We start from the raw sequence: 21,466 nt of genomic DNA, 5'->3' as shown, positions 1-21,466 counted from the left end.
AAAAAAAAATCATTTTTTCCCTGTTTTCTTATTTTTTAATCTTCTGTAAATGCTGTTTGCCTGGCAGCTCCCATGAAAGGACAACACCCTGCGTTTGGTGCTGAGTGCCCCAGGCAGTCTAGAAAGTGAGGTGCATCCCGTGCACCATCTTACTTCTTTCTCCCTTTGTTCCCTGCAGGGTGCTGGGTTTTAATCTTTTGCCCTCCTACCACTTATTTATTTCATTATGGATGGATTTCTTTCACTCAGCTGCAACCTTTGCCCCATGCTGAAGCAGGTCATGGGGGGCTACTGGGTTTCTCCACAACCCGAGCCTACCTAGTCATGAAGGACTGGTTGTATTCTCTTTAATTTGCCACGGATTACAAGAGTTTTGTTCTTGCTATTGTAATCAATGGCTGAAGACTGATACATGAGCAGATTTAGTTGAAATCTTCTAGACCCTGTCAGCTATTCTCCCAGTGTTAAAAACTGGAAGCATAAAGTTACAGTGGAGGTGGCATCATTCCGGGACAACTCCAATCTTTCTGGTAAGAAGCATCAGCTTAGTTTTTGTAAAGTTGTTCTTGCTTGCCTTTTATTTTATTTTATTTTATTTTATTTATTTATTTTATTTTATATTTATTTTAGTTTTGTTTTTAATTGTAGTATCAGCTAGGAAAAATGTCACCCCAAGGGGTCAGTTTTAAGTCCAGGATTTTATGCCTTCACTCAAGAAGGAAGATAGTCTTTTGGGAGCACTTACAACCTTTTCTTGATACCTGAAAAGGGGCTGTGCATTTCTCTTAAAGTTGACCTGCAGACAAAGAAAATTATGTTTTTTGTTTGTTTGTTTGGTGTTGCCTAGTAGGCAACCTCTTATTAAGTAGTCATCCTCTTATTAAGTCCCAAAATACTTGTTTGCGTGGGGTTTGAAGATCACTTTCTGGCACTCTCAAGTTTTGGATGTATCAATGATAATAAGCTTTTGTTATTGTTGTTGTTGTTGCTGTTGTTGCATTTTTTTTTATTTTTTTTTCTTTCTACAGAGATTTCCTCGGGAAACTAAAATTTGCACAGTCATTCACATTTCAAAAGTCAGAAATGTGCAGTAGGAAATCATCCCTTCCAGTTGTTTTACAGATGTTTGCTAAATAGCACAAAACATAGTTCCCCTGCTATCTAGCTGAAATTCCTTCTCCCTCCAATTATTAGAGTTTCACTTTGTAATTTGGATTTCACCAGTAGGCATCCAATACATGTTTAGGTATATTCCACAAATACAGGTAAATACAGAAAAAACCCCTTATTCCTATCAAAATAAATAATATGAAGTATTACATAGATATTTTTCTGTGCCATAAAATTCAAAATCAACTTTGTAAGATAGAAAAAAACATGTGTAATGATTTAGAATACTTACATTTGTATTTAGGTATCTTCTATTTCTATACATATGGAATTTAAATAAGTACGTACCAATTTTTCCTCACAATTTTCATTGAGAAGGCATATAGTTTGTTAAAAGTGTGTAGTTCTTGTGTAGTAAACAGGAGTTAATCTATGCTTAGGTCTGTCCAACACAGCATATGCTGCATAAACTCACTAAGGGGAAGATTAAAAAAAAAAAAGTAGAATTCAGGTTTGCAATTTTTTTCGTAAAGGGAAATTTTTGTTTTGAAGGGTACAAAGCAGCAACAGATTGCTTAAAACAGACAAGTAAAGCAAAAAAAAAAAAAAAATCCAGGGTCGCTGGCATTTTTGTTTGTCCTGATCAGCTAAACATTTTGTTTGATATTCTCAAGATTTTTCATTAAGCAGGATTGCATGACTCTCTTGTTTGTGAAAAAACTTCATAGAGTCATAGAATATTCATGTTGGAAGGGACCCACAAGGATCATCGAGTCCAACTCCTGGGTCCCCAAAGGACCACCCCAAAATCAGATCATGTTTCTGAAAGCGCTATCCAAATGTTTCTTGAATTCACTTGGTTCAGGCTTGGTGCTGTGACCAGTGCCCTGGGGAGCCTGTTCCACTGCCCAGCCACCCTCTTGGAAGGTTAGCTTTTTAATTCTTCAGCACTTGGAAAACAGTCAGTTTTTAAAATACAAACATTTCATTTAAACCAATCCCTCACTGAGAGCATAAGCAGCCACAGAATTATATTCATTTTACTCTGTCAAGCAGTCAATCAATGCCAGGTTTTACTGTTACCTTTCCAAGCAGTAATTGAGCTCTACTGTGAGCATGCATTGCCTTTATTCATGTAATCAAAAAGTACTTTTCTACAGGGGCCCCTTCTCCTTTCAGTGCCCTGGTTAGACCAGTGCATTACCCAGGCTGAGATGACTTATTTTAAACACGTCATTTAACCAGCTTAAAAGATTGTTAAAACATAGTCAATTGAGCTACTCCTCAAATCACCCCACTTCCAAATTCAGCAGTAATTGCAACATCCTGTGAACACTTTTTGTACGTGGTTCTGTCTTCCAGAAGGAAGTGGCATTGTAACGCAGTAAAACACTGTTATTAGGTGGTTCATTTCTGCAACAAACTCTGCTTTGAGAGATTGTAACACCTTGAGGAGTTCTTGCTGTTGTGTCAAGATGGGACACAGCTTGGGCTGTGAACAAGCAGATGCTGGCACTGAGCTAGAGGATTCCAGCCTTAAAATCAGCCCCGCACTCCTTAAAGCTGATGCTCATTGGTGGTAAATGCAAGGAGTGAAATGAGGTGTGGTAAACTCTCAGCCCAGCCACCAGTGGGAACCTCTGGATCTGGATGGAGGTAGTTTTGTTTGCATTTGATTGCAAGTCTCCATAGTTTACCCCTGAACCTCATATGTGTGGACACACACAACCTTCTCTGACCTTGAATAGCCCAGAGTGCACGCGACTGAAGAATCAGGTGTGATTCTGTGTTATACCTATACACCGCAGGAAGAAAGGAGGGCTTTACAGTCACTGAGCTTCCAACCTGCCATTTTTCATGGCAACTGAATGAAAAAAGAAGTTGTGAAGCAAGCCGTTACCTGTTACCGCTGCACAGACACAATTTATCCTAAGGACAGACCAACGCTTTCCCATCCCAAATCTTTGCTTTCTGCTGAATGGATGATTCTACAAGGAAAGGCTGTTCCTACTGAAGCTTTCAGACACATTTTTCTGAGGTGCAAGATGCAACACAGTGGTGCTTCTGAACTTCCTACGAAACAGTCACTTTATTGAAAAAAAGAATATCATAAGGTAAAAAATTTACATTTCATATAGTTCAACTCTTCAAAGAAATGTACAAACCATGTGTCATTTGTGGAAGGGATGACGTGGGCTACAAACTGAGGGCTAGACTGGCCAACTGTTTGAGGGGTGTTCAGCTCATAAAACTTGAGCATTGAGTCCTTCAGTATTCAAATTAGCCAGAGAATTGTTACAACACAAGGAGATCAATTGCACAGGACCACACAACATAAAACACTTCATTACTTTTACATACTATATTGTACACCTGTAGGATTTTTTTTCATTTGTTTTTATTTTGTTTACCTGATGTTTCTGATATTTAGCTGTAAAGGATAAGCATCTTGTAAACAATGAGGCTGGATTATGGGGTGGAAAGGTGACAGTATTCTCACCTTCTTCCAAAATAGGCTGTTAAAGAAGATGGATAAGAGGCTAGGCTTTGTCAGGCAGCAATTTCATGGCTTCAAAGCTTTGGGAAATTAGTCATCTTTTTAACTTAAAACTGTTTCACAGTAGCTTTAATATAGAAAAGCCACTCCATGGAGGCATCTTTTCCTTTGAGCTTTTTATAGTATATATATATATTTACATACTTTGGATGCTTTCACTTCAAAATTACAGTATTTATTTCTGATTGTTACATTTAACAAGACTATGAATGAGAAGGGAAGTATTTCCTTACACTCTAAGTGCTGTATAAGTGCAGTATTTTATTTAACTTGTTTCCGCATCGCATCTTGTTAGACCATCTCTGGTGAATCTTCTGCATATTACATGCAAAATCTGGCTTACTCAGATGTCAATGGAAGTGCTGGGAAGATTCCTAGGGAATTCCTAGGGACTTCTGGGAAGGCTGCAGATGAGCATAAAAAGTCAAAATGTTTCCACTAAAAGCAGTAGCCTCAGCCTACCTTATACTGACACAGCAAATAGGCTTTGTATTGAGAATCACATGGCATGAGCTCTGAAAAGGTTCACTATAATTTTCAAAAACAATGTACGTAGAAAAAAACTCCTTAATTTCACTATTTCATTTAATTTTAGCATTCAATTATGTTCTTGGGCAAATGGGATTGGTTACTTGAATCAGCATTGAACTACCATTTCCAAACAGTGAAAAGATAGAGGGAAGGAAGTAACATCAGGGGAACTTATTTCAAAACACGAACATTACACAGTAAACAAGGTCACAGTGCAAATTGTGGTTCTGCCATGGCCTCACTAAATGAGTTCTGAAGTCTTAATATCTCTGTGTAGTCTTAATATCTCTGTGTATCAACATACCCATCTGCAAAATAGTAATAATGTTTCCTCACTTCAGAAAAGTGTTGTAAAGACTATTTAGTAAGATGCTTGCTCAGGGCTCAGAAAATAGTAAGCATTGGGCATTATAAATTACATGCTAATTTATCTTAAAATGCAGTAAAGCCTGCATAAGTGCTTTGTAGGAAATCCTCACTGTGTGCTTTTGAAGTTAATTTTGAATAAGGTTATGTATGTAAGAGCATTACATAATAAAAATCAGTCATAGCTTAGCACCTTCTTTTTAAGCTATTACTTATTAGCTTTGCTAAACATGACATTGATTATCAAGAAATACAAGAAATCCAACATGTCAGGTAGTTGTCTCTACATTTCACAAGAAATGTACATACTTTTCATACAAAAGAAAGAAAAAATAAAAGAAAATCTATAAGAATTACTCTTTGCTACTTGCTTTCTGAGCTTTGGTAAGAGAATTTGTGCAGAAATCTCTCTGCAGTTAAACACTGTGATGGAAACTGGTGATAGAAACTGAAGGAATTTTTCCTTCCTACAGCTCCAGCTCAGTGAACACTGAGCAGGGGTCCATGTCCCTTCTCATTAAGAAAACATTTAAGCATGTGATTAACTTGCAGAATGTGTTTTAGTGCCAAATGGACGTGGATAAATGCTGTCTTGGAAAAGGAACATAAATAGACGTCATTCCTCAGCGTCTCTTAGACATCTTGTTTGGATTCATGTAACACCTCAGCCAAACCTCAGCCTGCCAGTGGTGACCAATCTCATGCCACTGATCACTGCAATGGTCTGCCCCTTCCGCATTACACGACTATTTCACAATAAATGTAAAAGCATCTAAAAAGCTTCCCCTTTTTCCCAAGCCCTTATGAGATACAGTTGCTTTGGAGTCATCCCACAGTTCTCTGAGATCTCATTTAAATGCATGCTGTCCAGAAAGAGCACGTGCTATCTTGTAAGAAGAGATTTCTGATTTCACTGATGTTGAATACTCCATCACTTCTGGCTTCTGGCATGAAACTCTTCCTTGGCTGAAGCAGCTAGTCCTTAGGTGCTCTGTGAACTCTGGGCATCATATTTCTTAAAACTGTGGTTATGAAAAGATTCCCTGCAATGAAATGGATCCAGAAATAAAGTTTGCAAATTAAAAAAATCCAGGAAATACCTGCACTGTGAAAAGGAGCAGCTTCCCAATCACCAGCTGAAACATGTTACATGTTTGCAGGCCAGAGGCTTAGTCCTTCTTCCCCTCCCACCCCACACTGGACACAGTGGATTTGTGAACAAGCATATATTCTTAAGTAAAGAGCAGAAGTAAAGACTCTTCTGTCTCAGTCATGGGACTAGACTGGATTATGTTATCTGGAAGCAAAAGAATCATTCTTACTTCATGCTGGCTAACACCACAAGGTGCCATACATTCAAAATATACATGTTCTTATCTGGCTTCAAGTGTTCAAGAAATGGTTAAGATACACTTGATCAGGTTGAAGGGGAAGTCTTATGTCACCGTGCATTAAAATGACATCAGTCCCTAATCCATGATGGAAGTGCTTGAGAAACACAGTTAATACTACATTCTGCTCCAGTGGAAGTCAGCAGACTTCTTTCACCAAGTATGAATTTGACAGTGTGTATTATGGCCTGTTTTTTGCTGCTGGTAAACCTGCCTTTCCTCCTGAAAAAAAAAAAAAAAGGCATATTTTTGTGTAGCTGCAACAGAAAGTCCTGCCCTGTCTGTACCTTGTGCTGTGGACTTTCACTACAGCATTGTACAGCTCTGGGATCTTCCTCTCAATCATGGGCCTAAGGTTCTCCTTCAGCTTCCCGTAGTTCTTTTTGAGTTCTTGTTGATATTCCCGCTGGTCAGCAGTTATAAGGCGCTTGTTCTTATCCACTGCTTCACCACACCTAGACAAAAGGAAAGAAAAGAAGGCATGACATGTATCACCTAGTTCTGCTAAACTCATTAACTTTGCATAAGGTAATCTGAATAGGCCAGTTGCTGGCTCCTCCAGGCCAGGCATTCCTCTGATAGCTGGTCAAGTTGAAAGTGATAAAGGACAAGTAAGAGATCTTTGTCCAAGTACACAAACTGAAGTAATATTTTTAAGGACATTAGAAATGCATGAGAGAGCTAATAAAAATAAAAACAAAACAACAAACAATAATAATACAAAATAAATGTAATGGCTGCAGAATACTGAGTAACTGGCCAACTTACTGTCAACACATGCAGCTACGGTATCTGACAGTAGTATCATATGCACAAGGCTCATTCCGATTTTATTCAGAGTTGTCCTTCAGTAATTGTGCTTTGTCTGGACTAAAAGGATAAGTATCTTGCTATATGAGTATGCTTATTAAAATTTACAAGCATATCTCAAAGCAAAGGCCGTATGTGTCTACCACTACCAATGTGTCCTGAGAGGGTCAAACATTTTCTTATATAAATATATATAAGAAATATTTATACATTTATATTCCCATATATAAATATCATTTAATAAAATCAAAGCATTAGTCTTAAGTGCTCAATTTCCCTAAAATATCAGAAGATAAAACAAATGTAAGCTCTTATTTTCTACATAATTCTTTTGAAGTGTTAAAATTTACTCTCATTTGGGATGCAAAACCCACCAAAGCACTGACCATGAAGCAGAGACAAGTTCTGCACCAAGTGTCTGAAGTGTGAGCCGTCAGGATTTGTGGTTCTAGTTTGCATAATTAATTACACAGCCATATTACTGTTGCATTATTGCCATTACTGACATTATTGATGCAATTCAATATTTCAATTTTGTTTTACTGACCTCATTATAAATTCTTTGAAGCATAACCTCAGCTTGTTGTGATGTCGATAAAGTTTGGGGTCTGCTGGAATTTCAGCCAGGAACACTTGTGCTACCTCTAGCGGTCCCTTGTAGGAATAACAAAGGAAAATATCAGAAAAACATCTACTTAGACTGAAAACAGACCACATGTTTGGTTATTTTGTTTGTTATTTCATGTGTAGAATTATGAAAGAAAATAAAACCATGCACAGTCATGAGAACAAGACGTTTTTGCTTGTTTTTTCTCTATTTTATTTTTGTTAGAGTTTTTGCCTATTGTATTTTATCCTCTCCTCCTTTTATTTCTCCTCCACACCCACAAAGAAGAGAAAGAACAAATTCTAGTCAATAGAGAAGATCTGGGGTAGCTGTACTACCAAATCTGGTTACATGAGAGAAACACAGTTCCTTATGCTTGGTATTACAAAGACCTCAAGGGAGTTAGATAAGCCCAGGGCAGAAAGGTGCTACTCTCCAAAGCTCAAAACTGCATCTTACTTCATACTGGAGGCTTTGGCTGATGAAGAATCTGGAGAAACCAAGTGTATTTAGGCTTTCAGCAAAGAAACCAAGTCCTGTGAAAAGGCAAATAATGCCAACTTTCATTCTTTCCTTTCAGATTTATTTATTTATTTATTTATTTATTTTTACTGGGCATATTTATGTTATTGTAGCCACATCACAGCTTTCTTTTTGAGCACCCATATATTTGGCTCCATGTATTTTCTGTGAAGTGTCAGTTTGTGATGATCCCACAGCAGAGTTATTATTATATTAATTCCCTGAGGATGTATCTGGAGCGAACAAAATGGCTGAGATGGCTAGTGTGTTAGAAATAGAAAATCCTTGGATGAATCCACAAGGCTTGTGTCAGTATCTGCACCTACAACCAACACAACACTTCAACAAGCACTTTTGCCAGAAGAAACACTCCCACCTCTGCTTGACTTCACCTCTACTTGACACAACCACATAGCAAACCTGATGAAGGAACTGTGCTGAGAACTACTCGAGTAATAAAAGAGAAGATTGCCTCCTTTCATTTTTCTTTTTTCTTTTTATTTTTTTTAACCCTCTGCCAGAGAAATCCTCTACATCTGTATTGGTTTGAAAAGAAGGAACTGTGGACACGAAGGGAGCATGGAAGACCATTCCTGTCAACAGAGACATGTTATGTCAATTTAGAGCATTTCCTAGACCTGACACCCATACCTCAGCTGATCTAATCCATGTTAGAGGCTCCGTGACCTGAGAACCAAGCTCTCACGAGATGTATCCAGCACTTCTTATATCACCTGGGGTGGTAATATCACAGAAACACAATTTCTAAGCATTTTAGTGTTTCTGCTTTCAACCAGGACTTGGAAAGTGTATGCACGTGCACAAAGCTGCAAATGAATGGAGGATAAACTATTTATGCTCACTAAATCTATGAGCAGAAAGTCCTAATGACTGGATAGAATACAAGAACTACATATCAAGGGATAAAGTTTAAATGCACATTGTGACTAAATGTGTCTGACTACATTTACTTGTCCCACTGCAAGAGATGATTGCGGAAAAAGTGCAGAGCATTATGCAGGAAATATTCATCTGGCTTATTTTGATCCCTTACCTGATTTACAGTGGCTCCAACTGAGCCCTGCAAAACCATTTGTAACATTTTGGCATCTGGTGGCTCTTGGTTTGTGGCTGCAGTTAGTTCCTGTGTTTTTTTCCTCATATCTTCAATAGCAACTTCAATTGGTGTTAAAATAAACTAGTGGAAATGGAAGAGATGCTTCGTTACTTGAACCATATACACAGTTGAACTGTTCTAAATCTGGCAATAAAACTACCATCAATCCATGTTAGAGTAGTAGTTGTGAAGTCCAGGAAGACTGTTCTTTCTAAATACCGTCTTGATAAATGCTCCATCTGATCCACAACTCTTTGATGTCTTACCTTGCAAGAGTAGGATTTGGATCAGACTCCCTGTTTGTATATACTCATTATTATCCTAAGTTACTGATTTTATGTCTTAAAGAGCTTTCCACTTCCTACTGCTAAGAAAGTTTCCTTGCCTCTATAGCAGCTCTGAGCCCAATTTAACTCTTTAACTGTGCTTTATCAGCTGAAGTACAGCCATAAACAGCGCCCCATGTATCCTCCTGCACAGCAACTCAGAGGTCAAAAGAAGGATGTATATCCTCCATCCTCTCTGCTTCACTGTAAGTATTCATCTTGCATTTCTCTACCTATTCTATGCCATTCCAATTTATGAGAGTAATGTCTGAAAAATTCAGCTTTCTTTTTTTCTGTCAAGCAAAGAATTTGAAAATCTCCCCTTCTCCCTACCCTCGCCCCTCTGCCCAGAAACTCCTTCAGCCCCCGAGAAAGTAGATCTGTCCTCAAAACCCAATTACCTCTTCTTTTTGGATAATATTTATTCTAGTTTTGATGTAGGGGAAAGCATGCATTGTTGTCAAGATGGTGTTCCTCTTGTATTGCTCGCTAAGCTCTCCTCTAGGGCGCCCATCCATGGTGAAAGGCGTAGTGTACATGAACCGACAGAGGTTGAAGTTCTTCTCAAAGTAAGTTACCCTGTCCTTCATCTCATACTCATCAAAATACGGCTCCACAAAAGTAATCTGTATGTATGCCTGAGAGAAGAGGAAAGAATCATTACAGTACTTTACAATGAAAAGACTAAAGGAATGGTACATATGAAATATCCCATAGTTCACACTTGGCTAAGCATGGTCTGGAACAGCACAGAGCTGCAAATCCTTCAGAGTTCCTTCTTTTCTCCAGAGCTGACAAAACTTATCTCTGGAGAGGGCACAGCATAACTCCGGGAATCAGAGCAAGAGCAGGGACTGGAGACCAGAGCTTCAACTTTCCATCTGCTGTGACTAGCTACCAAACCGAGCCTTTCACGTAACCTTTCATAGAATCATAGAATATACCAAGTTGGAAGGAACCCACAAGGACCATTGAAGTCCAACTCCTGGGTCCCCAAAGGATCACCCAAAAGTCAGACCATGTGTCTGAGAACTTTGTCCAAATGCTTTTTGAACTCTGTCAGACTCAGTGCCATGACCAATGCCCTGGGGAGCTTGACCCAGTGCCCGACCACTCTCTGGGTGCAGAACCTTTCCCTAACACCCAGCCTCACCCTCCCCTGTCCCAGCTCCATGCCGTCCCCTCGGGTCCTGTCGTTGTCCCCACAGAGCAGAGCTCAGCACCTGCCCCTCCGCTCCCCTCGTGAGGGAGCTGCAGGCCGCCATGAGGCCTCCCCTCAGCCTGCTCTGCTCTGGGCTGAACAAACCAAGGGGCCTCAGCTGCTCCTCATAACTCTTGTCCTCTAAACTCTTCACCATCTTCATAGCACTCTTTTGGATGCTCTCTAATAGTTTTATGTCCTTTTTGTATTGTGGTGCCCAAAACTGCACAAAGTACTTGAGGTGAGGCCACACCAATGCAGAGAAAAGCAGAACAATCCCTTTGCTTGACTTGCTACCTTCGTGCACCCCAGGATATGGTTGACTCTCTTGACTTTAAGGACCTCCCTAGTCACACAGGGATAGCTGTAGGTATTTTTTTTTTTTTTTTTTGTGCCTTGCTGTTTGAGTATAAAAGCTTCAAGGAAGGAGATCCCTCTCTCTCCCTTTCTCTTCTGTGATGAAGTATTCAACTTCCCTACCTTATTAGGTACCTTCCCTACCTTATTAGGATCCAGCTTGCTTTTGTCTACAGGAGCGGAGTCTTTAATCACTTCCACAGCATCCTCCCCAAAACACTGGCCATAAAATCCCTGGAAAAGAAACAGAATCATTCCAGAGTGTTTTAAGTCCTTAATACAAAGCTAATGACCTAAGTGTCTCTAGGGAAAAGGAGCAACTATGACTATTTCTGGGCTCTGTACAGTAAACACACTACTTCATGAACAACAGCTGGTCAGGCTCAGGCACCTTACTGACAAAGCTCAGTGTTAGCTGCTCACAAAAATGTAAAGCTCCAGCTAAAAAGAGAAGAAGAGAACATTGCAGTTTGAAGAAAAAGTTGAAAAGGTACCAAAACAAATATTGGGCCTGTTTAGATCAAATCTTTCAACATATCATGAATCTTCCCATTAGAGACATGGCCTCAAGGTACTGAGAATGGATCACTTTCATCATTTTGCTATAAAAAGGCTGTAAAAGAAAGGGTATATACAAAGGGAATAATCTATAGTATAGATCAGATTGTGATTGATTCCTATATATCAGTAATAATATTAGAGTTGTGCACATTCATTAGGAAGTATGACATAGCATAGGAGATTATATTATCACAACATTTTTTTCTTTACCTCTAATCTGTGAGAAATCTCAGGAAGTTTGGTAATTGCAGGCTCCTTATAAACAAATTCCTGTTCATCTAAGTCCCCAAATTTAGATCCATAGAAACCAACACGGAAGTAAGTTCCAAACATTCGCTTTTGACCCTAAATGATGCAGAAAAAGAGGAAAATTACAATTACTTTTTATTCAATGGCAACATAGAATACTTTGAATGCCTTTTTTTTTTTTTTTCAATTTGATGTACTAAAAACAACTGAAAACCTACTAATCCTACATCTTCCCATATTTCAGAGCCATATTTAGCTTTATGTGTTTTCAATGCCAATGAATTAGAAGCACATATTCATGAAAGAAAGCATAGAGGTGAAGGGCACATTTGACTGAAACCTAACTTAAAATTTAGGCTGACCATGAAGTGACTTTTACAAAACAAAATAATATATTCATATGTTTTTTTAATTCCATCAAACTTAACAAAATTCAAATTTTGCAATGAGCAAAGGTTGGTAAGAACTTGAAACTGACTAGACTCAGTAGTAAAATGCTTCTGGAGGTAGAGAAATAAGGGGGCAGCACACATGTTGAGAATTCAGCCAGGCATTTGTCTTTCTCCTGTTTGAGCATTGAAAATACTAGCTAATGGGCAAGAAGGTTGTTTTTCTTAAGTCGATGTGGCCAGTTTGAATCAGGCAATTTCTTATTCTAGGTCTGTTCAGATGTTCTTCTGTAACTCTAAAACAGTTTTAGATTCATTTCTTCTCTTTCTTACAGGGAGAATAGAGCCTGTTTCACTGTAGAGTGTACTTCACAGGTAAGACAAAGCAGATGGAAGCTGTTGTTACAAAAAGGAAATGGACCTAGTTCATGCCAGTTTTAATTTTATTATCACCAGTCATAAACAAACAGTGCAACCCAGTAACCTGTCTTGCTAATGCTGCCTTGCCTTACAAGTACCTTATTAATAATGCTGTCAAAGGCCTTCTGTAGCTTGCTGTGTGTCAAGGTAAGCTTTCTGAAGTCTCGATGTGCTTCCAGTATAGGGATGACAATTTTGTACACCTCATTCACAGTTTCATACAATCCCCCCTTGGGAAAAAAAAGGGAAAAAAAGAAAAAACATAGAAGAAAAGAAATGAGTCCTCAGGCACTCTGAAAAGGAACTGGATCTATACCAATGGACAGGCTGAAAAGGGTATTTATGGGACTTCAATCTGTTATGTAATTTGTTTTAGTTTTCTAAAATCCAGTAATACTAGAAGAGTAGTTCTTAAAGTAGCTCTAAACCAAAAACTGGATCAAATTTGGATCTCTGATCTGCTGAGCTCTCAACCCCAAATTCCTGTGTGAAGAACATGGTTTCTCGTTATGGACCAGAACAGTTAGATTTCTAGGTGACAAGAAGGGAATGGATTTGTTTTGTGTGTATGGCTTTATTGAGACCAACGAGCAACAAAATCTGCATCTGCAATAAAGGAACCCAAACGATTTCTTCAGAGGTGCTAAATAATGCTTTTTACCACTGCAGCAATGCAATGAGCTAGTTGAGTATTAACATCGTGACTCTCTACATAGTAAGGGTAGATTTTTAGGTCAGTGGTTATACTCTGTGTGAAAGCATAGCAGTAACTCTCACATCTTTCAAAAATCTGTATTTTAAGCAAGACCTTTTTTTTAAGATGTACCATCCCATGAAAATATCAGCCAGAAAGTCGATCACTTTCTGCTGATGCTGCCTGTAGTGCTGTCCTGGTTTCAGTTAGGACAGAGTTAATTTTCCTCCTAGTAGATGGCAGGGTGCTATGTTTTGGATTAGAATGAGAAGAGCGCTGATAACATGCTGATGTTTTAATTGTTGTAGAGCAGTGCTTACACCAAGCCAAGGACTTTTCAGCCTCTCTCTGTCCTGCTAGCGAGCAGGCTAGGGATGCAGCAGGAGCTGGGAGGGGACAGACCCAGGACAGCTGACCCAAACTGGCCAAAGGGGTATTCCATACCATCTGACGTCATGCTGAACAATATATAGGGGTGGCTAGCCGGGGTGGAGGGTAGGGGCCAGCTGCTCGGGGATAGGCTGGGCATCGGTCAACGGGTGGTGAGCAATTGCATTGTGCATCACTTATTTCGTTCACATTATTACTATTAATACTATTATTATTATTATTATTATTATTGTTGTTATTCTTTTCCCTGTCTTAATAAACTGTCTTTATCTCAACTCACAGACTTCACTTTCCCGTTTCTCTCCCCCATCCCGGAGAGGGAGGGGGGAGGGTGAGCGAACGGCTGTGTGGTGTTTGGCTGCCGGCCGGGCTAAACCACAACAAGTGCCCACAGTAGAGGTGGGTACGTGGCTGAGCTAGTCTACTTGTTAAGTGTGTTAAGTGGAGCCGTTTGAGACAAGGCTGGGTCAACCACAAGATGCATCCCTTCCTCTGTTATCTGCAGTGGGGCAGATCTGTGGAGCCTGGCTGAGCAGTAAGCCTGCCCCTCCTTGTGTGCAGGAAAACAAGCTGGCATAGCCCCTCTACATCTCCCCATGCTTTTGGCCCTCACTCACCGTGCTGAAGAGTTCTGCTGCTTGTTCCAGTAGCCCTACCAGACCACTTTCTGAAAAATACCTCCCAGAACATATACCGTCTTCATCTGGAGACAAAACATCATCTGAAACAGCAGATTCCTCCAGCACATTAGATGAAATGTTCTAAAATAGATCAGAGTAGAAAAATCAGGATCCAAGAGCAATAGTCTACAGTAAAGACCCAGGCAGAAACAGTTTCAACATACTTATATGACAGGAAGAAGAATGAGATGGAAGTGCAGCCAGGGGGTACATAGTTAAATCTTATTTAGAAGCAAATGGAACATCATAAATATTCACAGATGACAGATCAGGAGATTTTTAGAAGAATCCTAAACTTTCTCGCCTCAGGTTTAAAAGGCAAACTCCTGTAGATCACTAACTGACCTTCCTCTGGTGGCTGGATTTCCCTGGATCTGCAATGCACAGAATCTCCTATGCTGCAGTGGTCACTAGCAGCCATTCCCTTTCAGTTTCTTTTACCTCAGAGGTGAAAAAAATTCAGGCTGTACATCAGGTCTCCTGTGAGCTGTTTGAATAAGCTGAATTTTCAAGTTGTTAATTTTACAACTTCTGCAAACAAAGAAGTAGAACATATACGATATTATTCTAAGAACTATAATACTGGAATGTTCCTTCTTGTCTCAGCCTCTACCCTGTTACACCTTGATCCTAAACAATTTACTCTTTTTTTTTTTTGTTAAAGTTACTGATCTTATCGTGTGTTTAAATAAAACTAAGTAAATTATGCAGTGTCAGTCACTCTTTGAGATTCTAGACCACAAAGTAACAAGTCCACAGCTCTTCAGGATCCCTTTGGATTAATGACGCTGGTTAGAACCGACATAAAAAATATTAGAATATATAGAACTACATGTAAATGCACATTAAAATATGTGCAAATACAATATAGAACTAACATACGTGACTTTCAAGAGCAGCAGTAATCCTAGGGTTCAATTTGCTAGTAATTAAAAGAAGTTAACTTGGTGTCATGGTGTCTCACTTCAGCAGAACTGACAATGGCAATCTGTCTGAGTGCAGGATAGATGCCAGCTGGCTAGCTATCTGACTCCTGAAAGACATCTTTATAAAACTGCAGAGACACTGAGGGCTGTTACTATTGATCAGATTTCAGATAAAGAATTGGCATCACACATCATTAGCAACACAAGACTTTTCCCCGTGGATTTTGTAGCTGTATTTATTCCTCCATAGGTGAAATTTACTCCAGCCATGCTGCCATTACTGTGTCTAGCCCGAACACCATGTCAGCTCCACTGCAAGGGTGAGCACAAAGCTCAGGACAGCATCTGCAGGAGTTAAGAATGTGTCTGAATTTCAGCCAGAGGGAAAACCGCAGCACCTTTTAGCATTCCAATGCCTGCCATTTTTGACCTATCAATCTCATGGAAGACAGTGACATAAACCACAGTTGGCATACCTGGCACACATCTAGGGAAACTCATACAACACGTTACAGTTCAATTCCTGGCTTTCCCTTTCTGTAACAGTAGCCGTTAAGACTGTTTTCACAGAGTGGCATGCAGCTTTTGAGGGCTTTCTTGATTTGTTTTCTTTAGCAATGGGAAAAGTGTCCAGAGAATTGATTTATTTTTGAGAGAAAACCAAGAAAATCACAGACATTAATTATCTCTTCTTTGGCTCTAAATCTGTAATAACTTATGTCAGACATGTATTTCCATGTTTTACAATCCACATGTTCTAATAGGAGGCCACCCTCCATGACATATTTCTGGTGCTAGTATGAAGTTTTGCAAAGTGGACATACCTCATTCACCTTTAGCCTTGATCTACCTTCCATATGGAAGAATTTTGTAAGTCACTATATGATAAAGGCAATACTTAAGTTACGTCATATATTATTTGCAATTATTTTGGACCTCATGGACCTATTTTTCTTTAAGGAAAAGAGACACTTTTGTGAACTCAAGAGGCTTGACAGTGATCATCAGCACTTATCCCCATGTTAGGAAGGAAGACTGCAACTTAGATCCCTAAAACAGCATAGCTGAATTAGCCTGACACCAGGCCCAGGCTAATTAGCCATGTGTCTCAGCAGGTAGCCATACACATACTAGGACCTTGTCTGTGGTAATATAAAGTGACTTTATAGTTAGTCCACATGTTTTTCATAGTTTCCTTAAGTCCTCCTCATCACTTGTAAGGGTGATTTATTGCAAACGCAAATTGCTGATCTCCAGGGATAGTTTTATGATTGCAGAGATGGGAGCATACACAGTTTTGCCTGGCACAGTATAAGGACAAGTGTTATATCACTGACAACCAGTTGTCTGGATGTTAATGGAATTGTCGCAAGAGACCTAGGTCAACTCGTTTAATTCTTTGCTACATCACTTTACTCTTTTACGCATATATACATATATAAAAAGATAACACTTCTGCTCATTCAGAACAATAGTTTTTATACACATTAATTCTCTCAATTCCACAACTGAATACATATCACCAATACTAGTTAATTCCATATTCAAGCTAAATGGAGAAACGGATACATAACCAATGGGTGAGATCTGGAACTCCAGGTAAAGCTGGGACACTTTGAATAGTGTTATTCTTTTTTTAAAGAGGTCATCTGAACAAGGTAATCACAGGCGCTACAAAACACAAACCTGTTTGTAAAGCACGGGAGCTCCTCTCTTGAAAAGCTTTGTAAAAATGCAAAGTGCTATTATAGTTAATTATTGTCATTGAGCAAACTGAGGTTTAAAATTATGCTGTCAGATGAAGAGTTTTGTAATTGGGTTTCTGCTCATTAAGGCATTTAATTCCCACTCTCCTATGGAGCAACTGTTCCTTTAGCAAATGTAGTTACATACGCATTTTGACGAAGGAGACTGATTTGTCTAAGATATTCTTAACTCCTAAGTCTTAACTTCTCTAGTGCCTTGTAGAATAGACTTTAGTTCTCCAAAATAACTGGAACCATACTCATTCATCTGATCAGTCTGGGAGGAATGAAAGAAGGAATTGCATTAAGGTCAACTGTGCAAGATTACAAGTATTCATGGTAGACTGGGAGCAGCAAGACCTTGGAAAAGGAATGCAGATTTCATCTACATCCAGACGATAATCATATAAAACAAGTAGGGAGGAAAGAAGAAAATAGAAATAATTAATGTAAGTTACAAGTTGGGAATGCAAAACTGATAACGGATGCAAAAGAATAAGGGATGCAGAAGTATAAATCCCTGGCCAGAAGATTATCCAGTAAAAAGTATATACAGGTAACTACCAGTGTACTAATTGTAAAGGAATTCTAATAATGCTAGTCCATTGCCTGATTGCTAAGGTGGAATTGTGAATACTATTCCCCAACATACTAAACTCAATGCAAAATGCCATGTGGTTCAATAATATTCACATTTACTATTCTGAAGGGAAAAAACAAATGTGTTGTGATTATATCAAGGAATGATGAATGTACCAACTACTAGTGTTAGCCATTTCAAAATCACCTGGATCATAAAATGTGCCCCTCAACTCTTCGAATGAACTAAGCAAAAGGATATTCATGCAGCTAGTACTGAGTTGCCGTATGTTTTGGAAAACTGGAGAAGTTCCAGAGGAGGAAATGTCTTTTGGGGACTACATTTTTAAAAAAGTGAACAAGATAAGCAGCCATTGGTAGGTTTATCAGGCTACATTCCAGACAAAATAGTGGAAATTCTGATACAAACTTTTACTAAGGAAAAAAAAATCAGAGATCGTAATTAATCTGAATCAACACCAGACTATAGAAACTCAGGTTCTACTTTTAAAGAGACTATAATCTGACAAAGACAATAATGCCCAAACAACAGATGTCTATCCAACATCTGAGTTAGTACTGCACAACATTTCTATTAATTGCTTAGAATGATTCCAAAGCATTGCAGCAAACGCTACAAATGAAAAATAGTCTTAGAGAGATCTTCACATGTCTTAGACAATAATCACAAATGAAGAATCTACACATGGGGATATTTTAAAGGTACAGTCATTTCTGGTTTTTAATTATGTGTGGAAAAAAAAAGTGATAAACTCACTAAGTTGGCACAAAAATTAGTTCAGGTAAGGATAACTAAAACTGCATAATCTGACAAACTATGTACAAATAAATACTTGCATTTCACAATGTTTAAGTGACAATAAAGAATGACTTTCTTATCCATGAGATGTAGAAAAGAAGTGTGTAAGAAAACAAATAAACAAACAAAAACCACAAAAACTCTTTGGAAAAGATCAATGTATCACTGAGAAATGAGCTCAACAAGGCCAAAACAACCAGTGGAGTCTTTGAAGATAAAACTGAGAGATGATACTTCACAGGGTTAGAGAACTTATGGGACACTTTTACTGCTTATAGACTAATATGATTATGCCATTCACTACTCAGAAGGATGTTGGTTAGTAACTAGAGAACAGTGAAAGAATTGGAGAACATATCTGAAAGAACACAGTAACTCCAATTACCTAGCTTATCCGAAAGAAGGTTGAAAGATTCATCTGTAGTTATTAAGAAACAAGCCTAGGAAAAGATATATGATAATAGAAGGGTTCTATTTGGCAAACATGAAATTACAGCATCCAAAGGATGCAAAGAGAAAATAGAGACAGAGAGATACTACAGTACCAGTTTTCATCAGTGAGTGTAATAAATCATAAGCACAACCTATCAAAAGTGTTGATGGATTCACTGTAACTTTTCCTTTCCATACATGCACTCTTACTCTGCTTTAACACAGGAAGAAATACACACCATGACAGATCATCCCAGCCTTATATTGTCAGAACTTTGGATCCTCCCCTTACCTGAAAGCTGACACTGCCCACTGGGAGATAGCTATGATCTTCAAGCATGCTGAGGTACTCAGCCACCAGTGCTGCAGCATGGACAAGGCACATGGCTGCTTCCGTGTAGCACTTCCTCTTGGTGTGCTTCTCTGCCATATTCTGCAGCCAAGTCAGTCTCAAGTCAGGCGATGTCTGGTATCCTTTAGCAATTCTAACAACACGAGGAAGAAAGGAGATATGACTGATCTCTTCTTCTCAAATAACAGAAAGGACCTCTATAGTTCCAGGGTAAATGGAAGCTGACACCTGTTTCTTTATTCCGTGAATATGATTCACTGAGCACTGGGCAAAGGAAATAACTAGGGAAGAGGAACGAGGACAGAGAGAGATTACGAGGAGAGTAAAATTCCTGAATCCTGGACCCTTCGGTGATGATTAGTCCCTGACTCCTGTCCTTGCCCAGGCCCATGTCCACCAGCCACCTCCCACGGCTCCACTGCAGCACTGTCCATCCTGCCTGGGCCCCCTGCGAGAGGTCAGCTGTGCTGAAGTAGCAGTGTACATGCAGAACAGCCATTGTGTTTGTCCACATCTTGTCCCTAACATACACAGCTCTTGTGCTCACCTCACTGCAGAATTTCCTCAGTAACAACTGTAAATGGATTCACCTGTACATGAGATCCATGAGCATCTCTGGATCTTCCTGAAATTCCCTCATTTTCACTGTATCTGACAGGATGCTGTTCAGATTACACAGCAGCTCCTCTACCTGCAGTAATACAAAGATCAACATGAATTTCTCAGGCATTTTTTTTCCCTTCTAGAAAAACACCAGCATCTTCACCAAATGATAAGTTATTCCCATTTAGTTCCTCTTAGCCAAGGAAATGACAGGATGCTGAATTGCTACTAGGTATGTTCTTCCAGCTCTACTCAATGCAGCAAACACTGCTGACACAGTAAATCTTATACATACATTTTAATGAATCAAAATGAGTTGGACCCCTGTGATCAGCTTATTTCTGAATGGAAAAAAATAAACAAAGCAAAACACCACAAACCTATGTGCTAATTTAGTTCATCTTTAGTTGAACTGTGATCTGATAACAAAGCAGGTATTTTTGTAAGTCTTCAACACAAACTAAGTTATTTTAAGAATTTCAGCAAAGCACCTGGAACTTGTCTGAAATGTTTTTCATTATCGCTACTCCTGCCTTATAAACTGGGAGACAAGCTTCCACAGTGCTACTTGTCTGAAAATATAATTAATCAGATTCCTTCTTGGGAAACTCTTACAGTGTACAATTCCTGCTGGAGTCTAGGAAAAAATGTGCACAAAGCTAAGAGATAACTCTTCTCTAATGTGATTCCAATGGAAATTTCCAAGAGTTTATTCTACAAAATTACATCCTCCACTTTTGTCCTGCCTATTATTGCATAACAGATAAGCTCAGGCAATAACTCCTGCATCCTTATTTTCATTACTGTGGAAGACCAAGATTCTAGGTCTTGCTCCAAGCACATTGCTATGTGAAAGCTCTGATATAAAGCCACAGATATCAAAAAAGATTTGACCTGAAGGGGAAATGGCGTTGCCTGCATATCCACATCTTCTTCTGCATAGGCCAGGATGGTTCGTAAGGAACGTCGAAGGAATTCCTCATTAAATTCTGGTGATTTCCCAACCAAAGAAGCTAGTGACATGGTCACCTGCATCTTCACTCTTGCAAAATTCTTTCAGAAGAAAAAAACAACAACAAGAGAATGATGGCTACACCACACCATGTGTATCAGTTCACATATCTCTATCTCCTGTGTAAACCAAACACTTTCCCCTGCCCACACCGAGTGGATAAAATCACTGCTCAGGCAAGTAAGAATCAGCAAACCCTGACTCTGATGTGTCCATGCTTTGGGGCAAGAATGTGCCTTGGAATACATATGCTTGCTTCAGACAGGGGGAAAGTCAGAAGCCCTTTTCTTTTCCCCTCTGGACAGGTCAGCAGGTGTATAAGTCACGCCATCCACAGAGAAGGAGAGGCAGCAGGACTATGTAAGCATTCTGGAAACAAGTCTAGGAAGCAAAAGGCCTCTGAGGGCTTCACATGGTAATGTACCATGCCTTGTTGGTTAACTGTCTCAGAGGCACATTCTGCTCCTGCAAAGCCTACACTTTTCACATATTCAAAGCTTTAAAAGTAAAAACTAGAGGAAAAATACTGTGTAAAATCAGATGCTATCTAAAATGCTAATGAATGTCCTTACAGGCTAGGACATTAGGAATCTACATGCAGCATAAAATAAGCATTTTGCTCTGTATGCATGGGTACAGTCAGAGCCTAGTTTACTGTTCCCAACACAAAGGGGCAAGTGGAAAATTCACATTAATAACTAAATACAGTCATTCCACTG

The 21,466-nt window shown here is 39.1% G+C and overlaps 1 protein-coding gene across 3 annotated transcripts in view; it reads right to left on the bottom strand.

The window, feature by feature from the left end:
- Positions 1-3,184: 3,184 nt before the first annotated feature.
- The window catches only part of DOCK8 (dedicator of cytokinesis 8), a 96,051-nt gene continuing 77,769 nt past the window's right edge, over positions 3,185-21,466 (bottom strand). For all 3 annotated transcript variants that reach the window (XM_040539911.1, XM_040539912.1, XM_040539913.1), the window contains 12 exons: positions 20,630-20,788; positions 19,723-19,823; positions 19,073-19,265; positions 14,216-14,359; positions 12,613-12,744; positions 11,667-11,801; positions 11,040-11,129; positions 9,739-9,975; positions 8,949-9,092; positions 7,313-7,419; positions 6,243-6,410; positions 3,185-5,607 (listed from right to left, as the gene is read on the bottom strand). In XM_040539911.1, the coding sequence (XP_040395845.1) occupies positions 5,547-5,607; positions 6,243-6,410; positions 7,313-7,419; positions 8,949-9,092; positions 9,739-9,975; positions 11,040-11,129; positions 11,667-11,801; positions 12,613-12,744; positions 14,216-14,359; positions 19,073-19,265; positions 19,723-19,823; positions 20,630-20,788 (1,671 nt within the window). In that variant the 3' untranslated portion in view covers positions 3,185-5,546. The remainder of the gene's footprint in view (positions 5,608-6,242; positions 6,411-7,312; positions 7,420-8,948; positions 9,093-9,738; positions 9,976-11,039; positions 11,130-11,666; positions 11,802-12,612; positions 12,745-14,215; positions 14,360-19,072; positions 19,266-19,722; positions 19,824-20,629; positions 20,789-21,466) is intronic.

The sequence above is a fragment of the Cygnus olor genome, chromosome Z (genome assembly GCF_009769625.2).
Source record: "Cygnus olor isolate bCygOlo1 chromosome Z, bCygOlo1.pri.v2, whole genome shotgun sequence".
NCBI classification, from domain to species: Eukaryota; Metazoa; Chordata; class Aves; order Anseriformes; family Anatidae; genus Cygnus; species Cygnus olor.
Note: the sequence above shows the minus strand (reverse complement) of the source record. Positions and strands in the feature narration are given on the sequence as shown.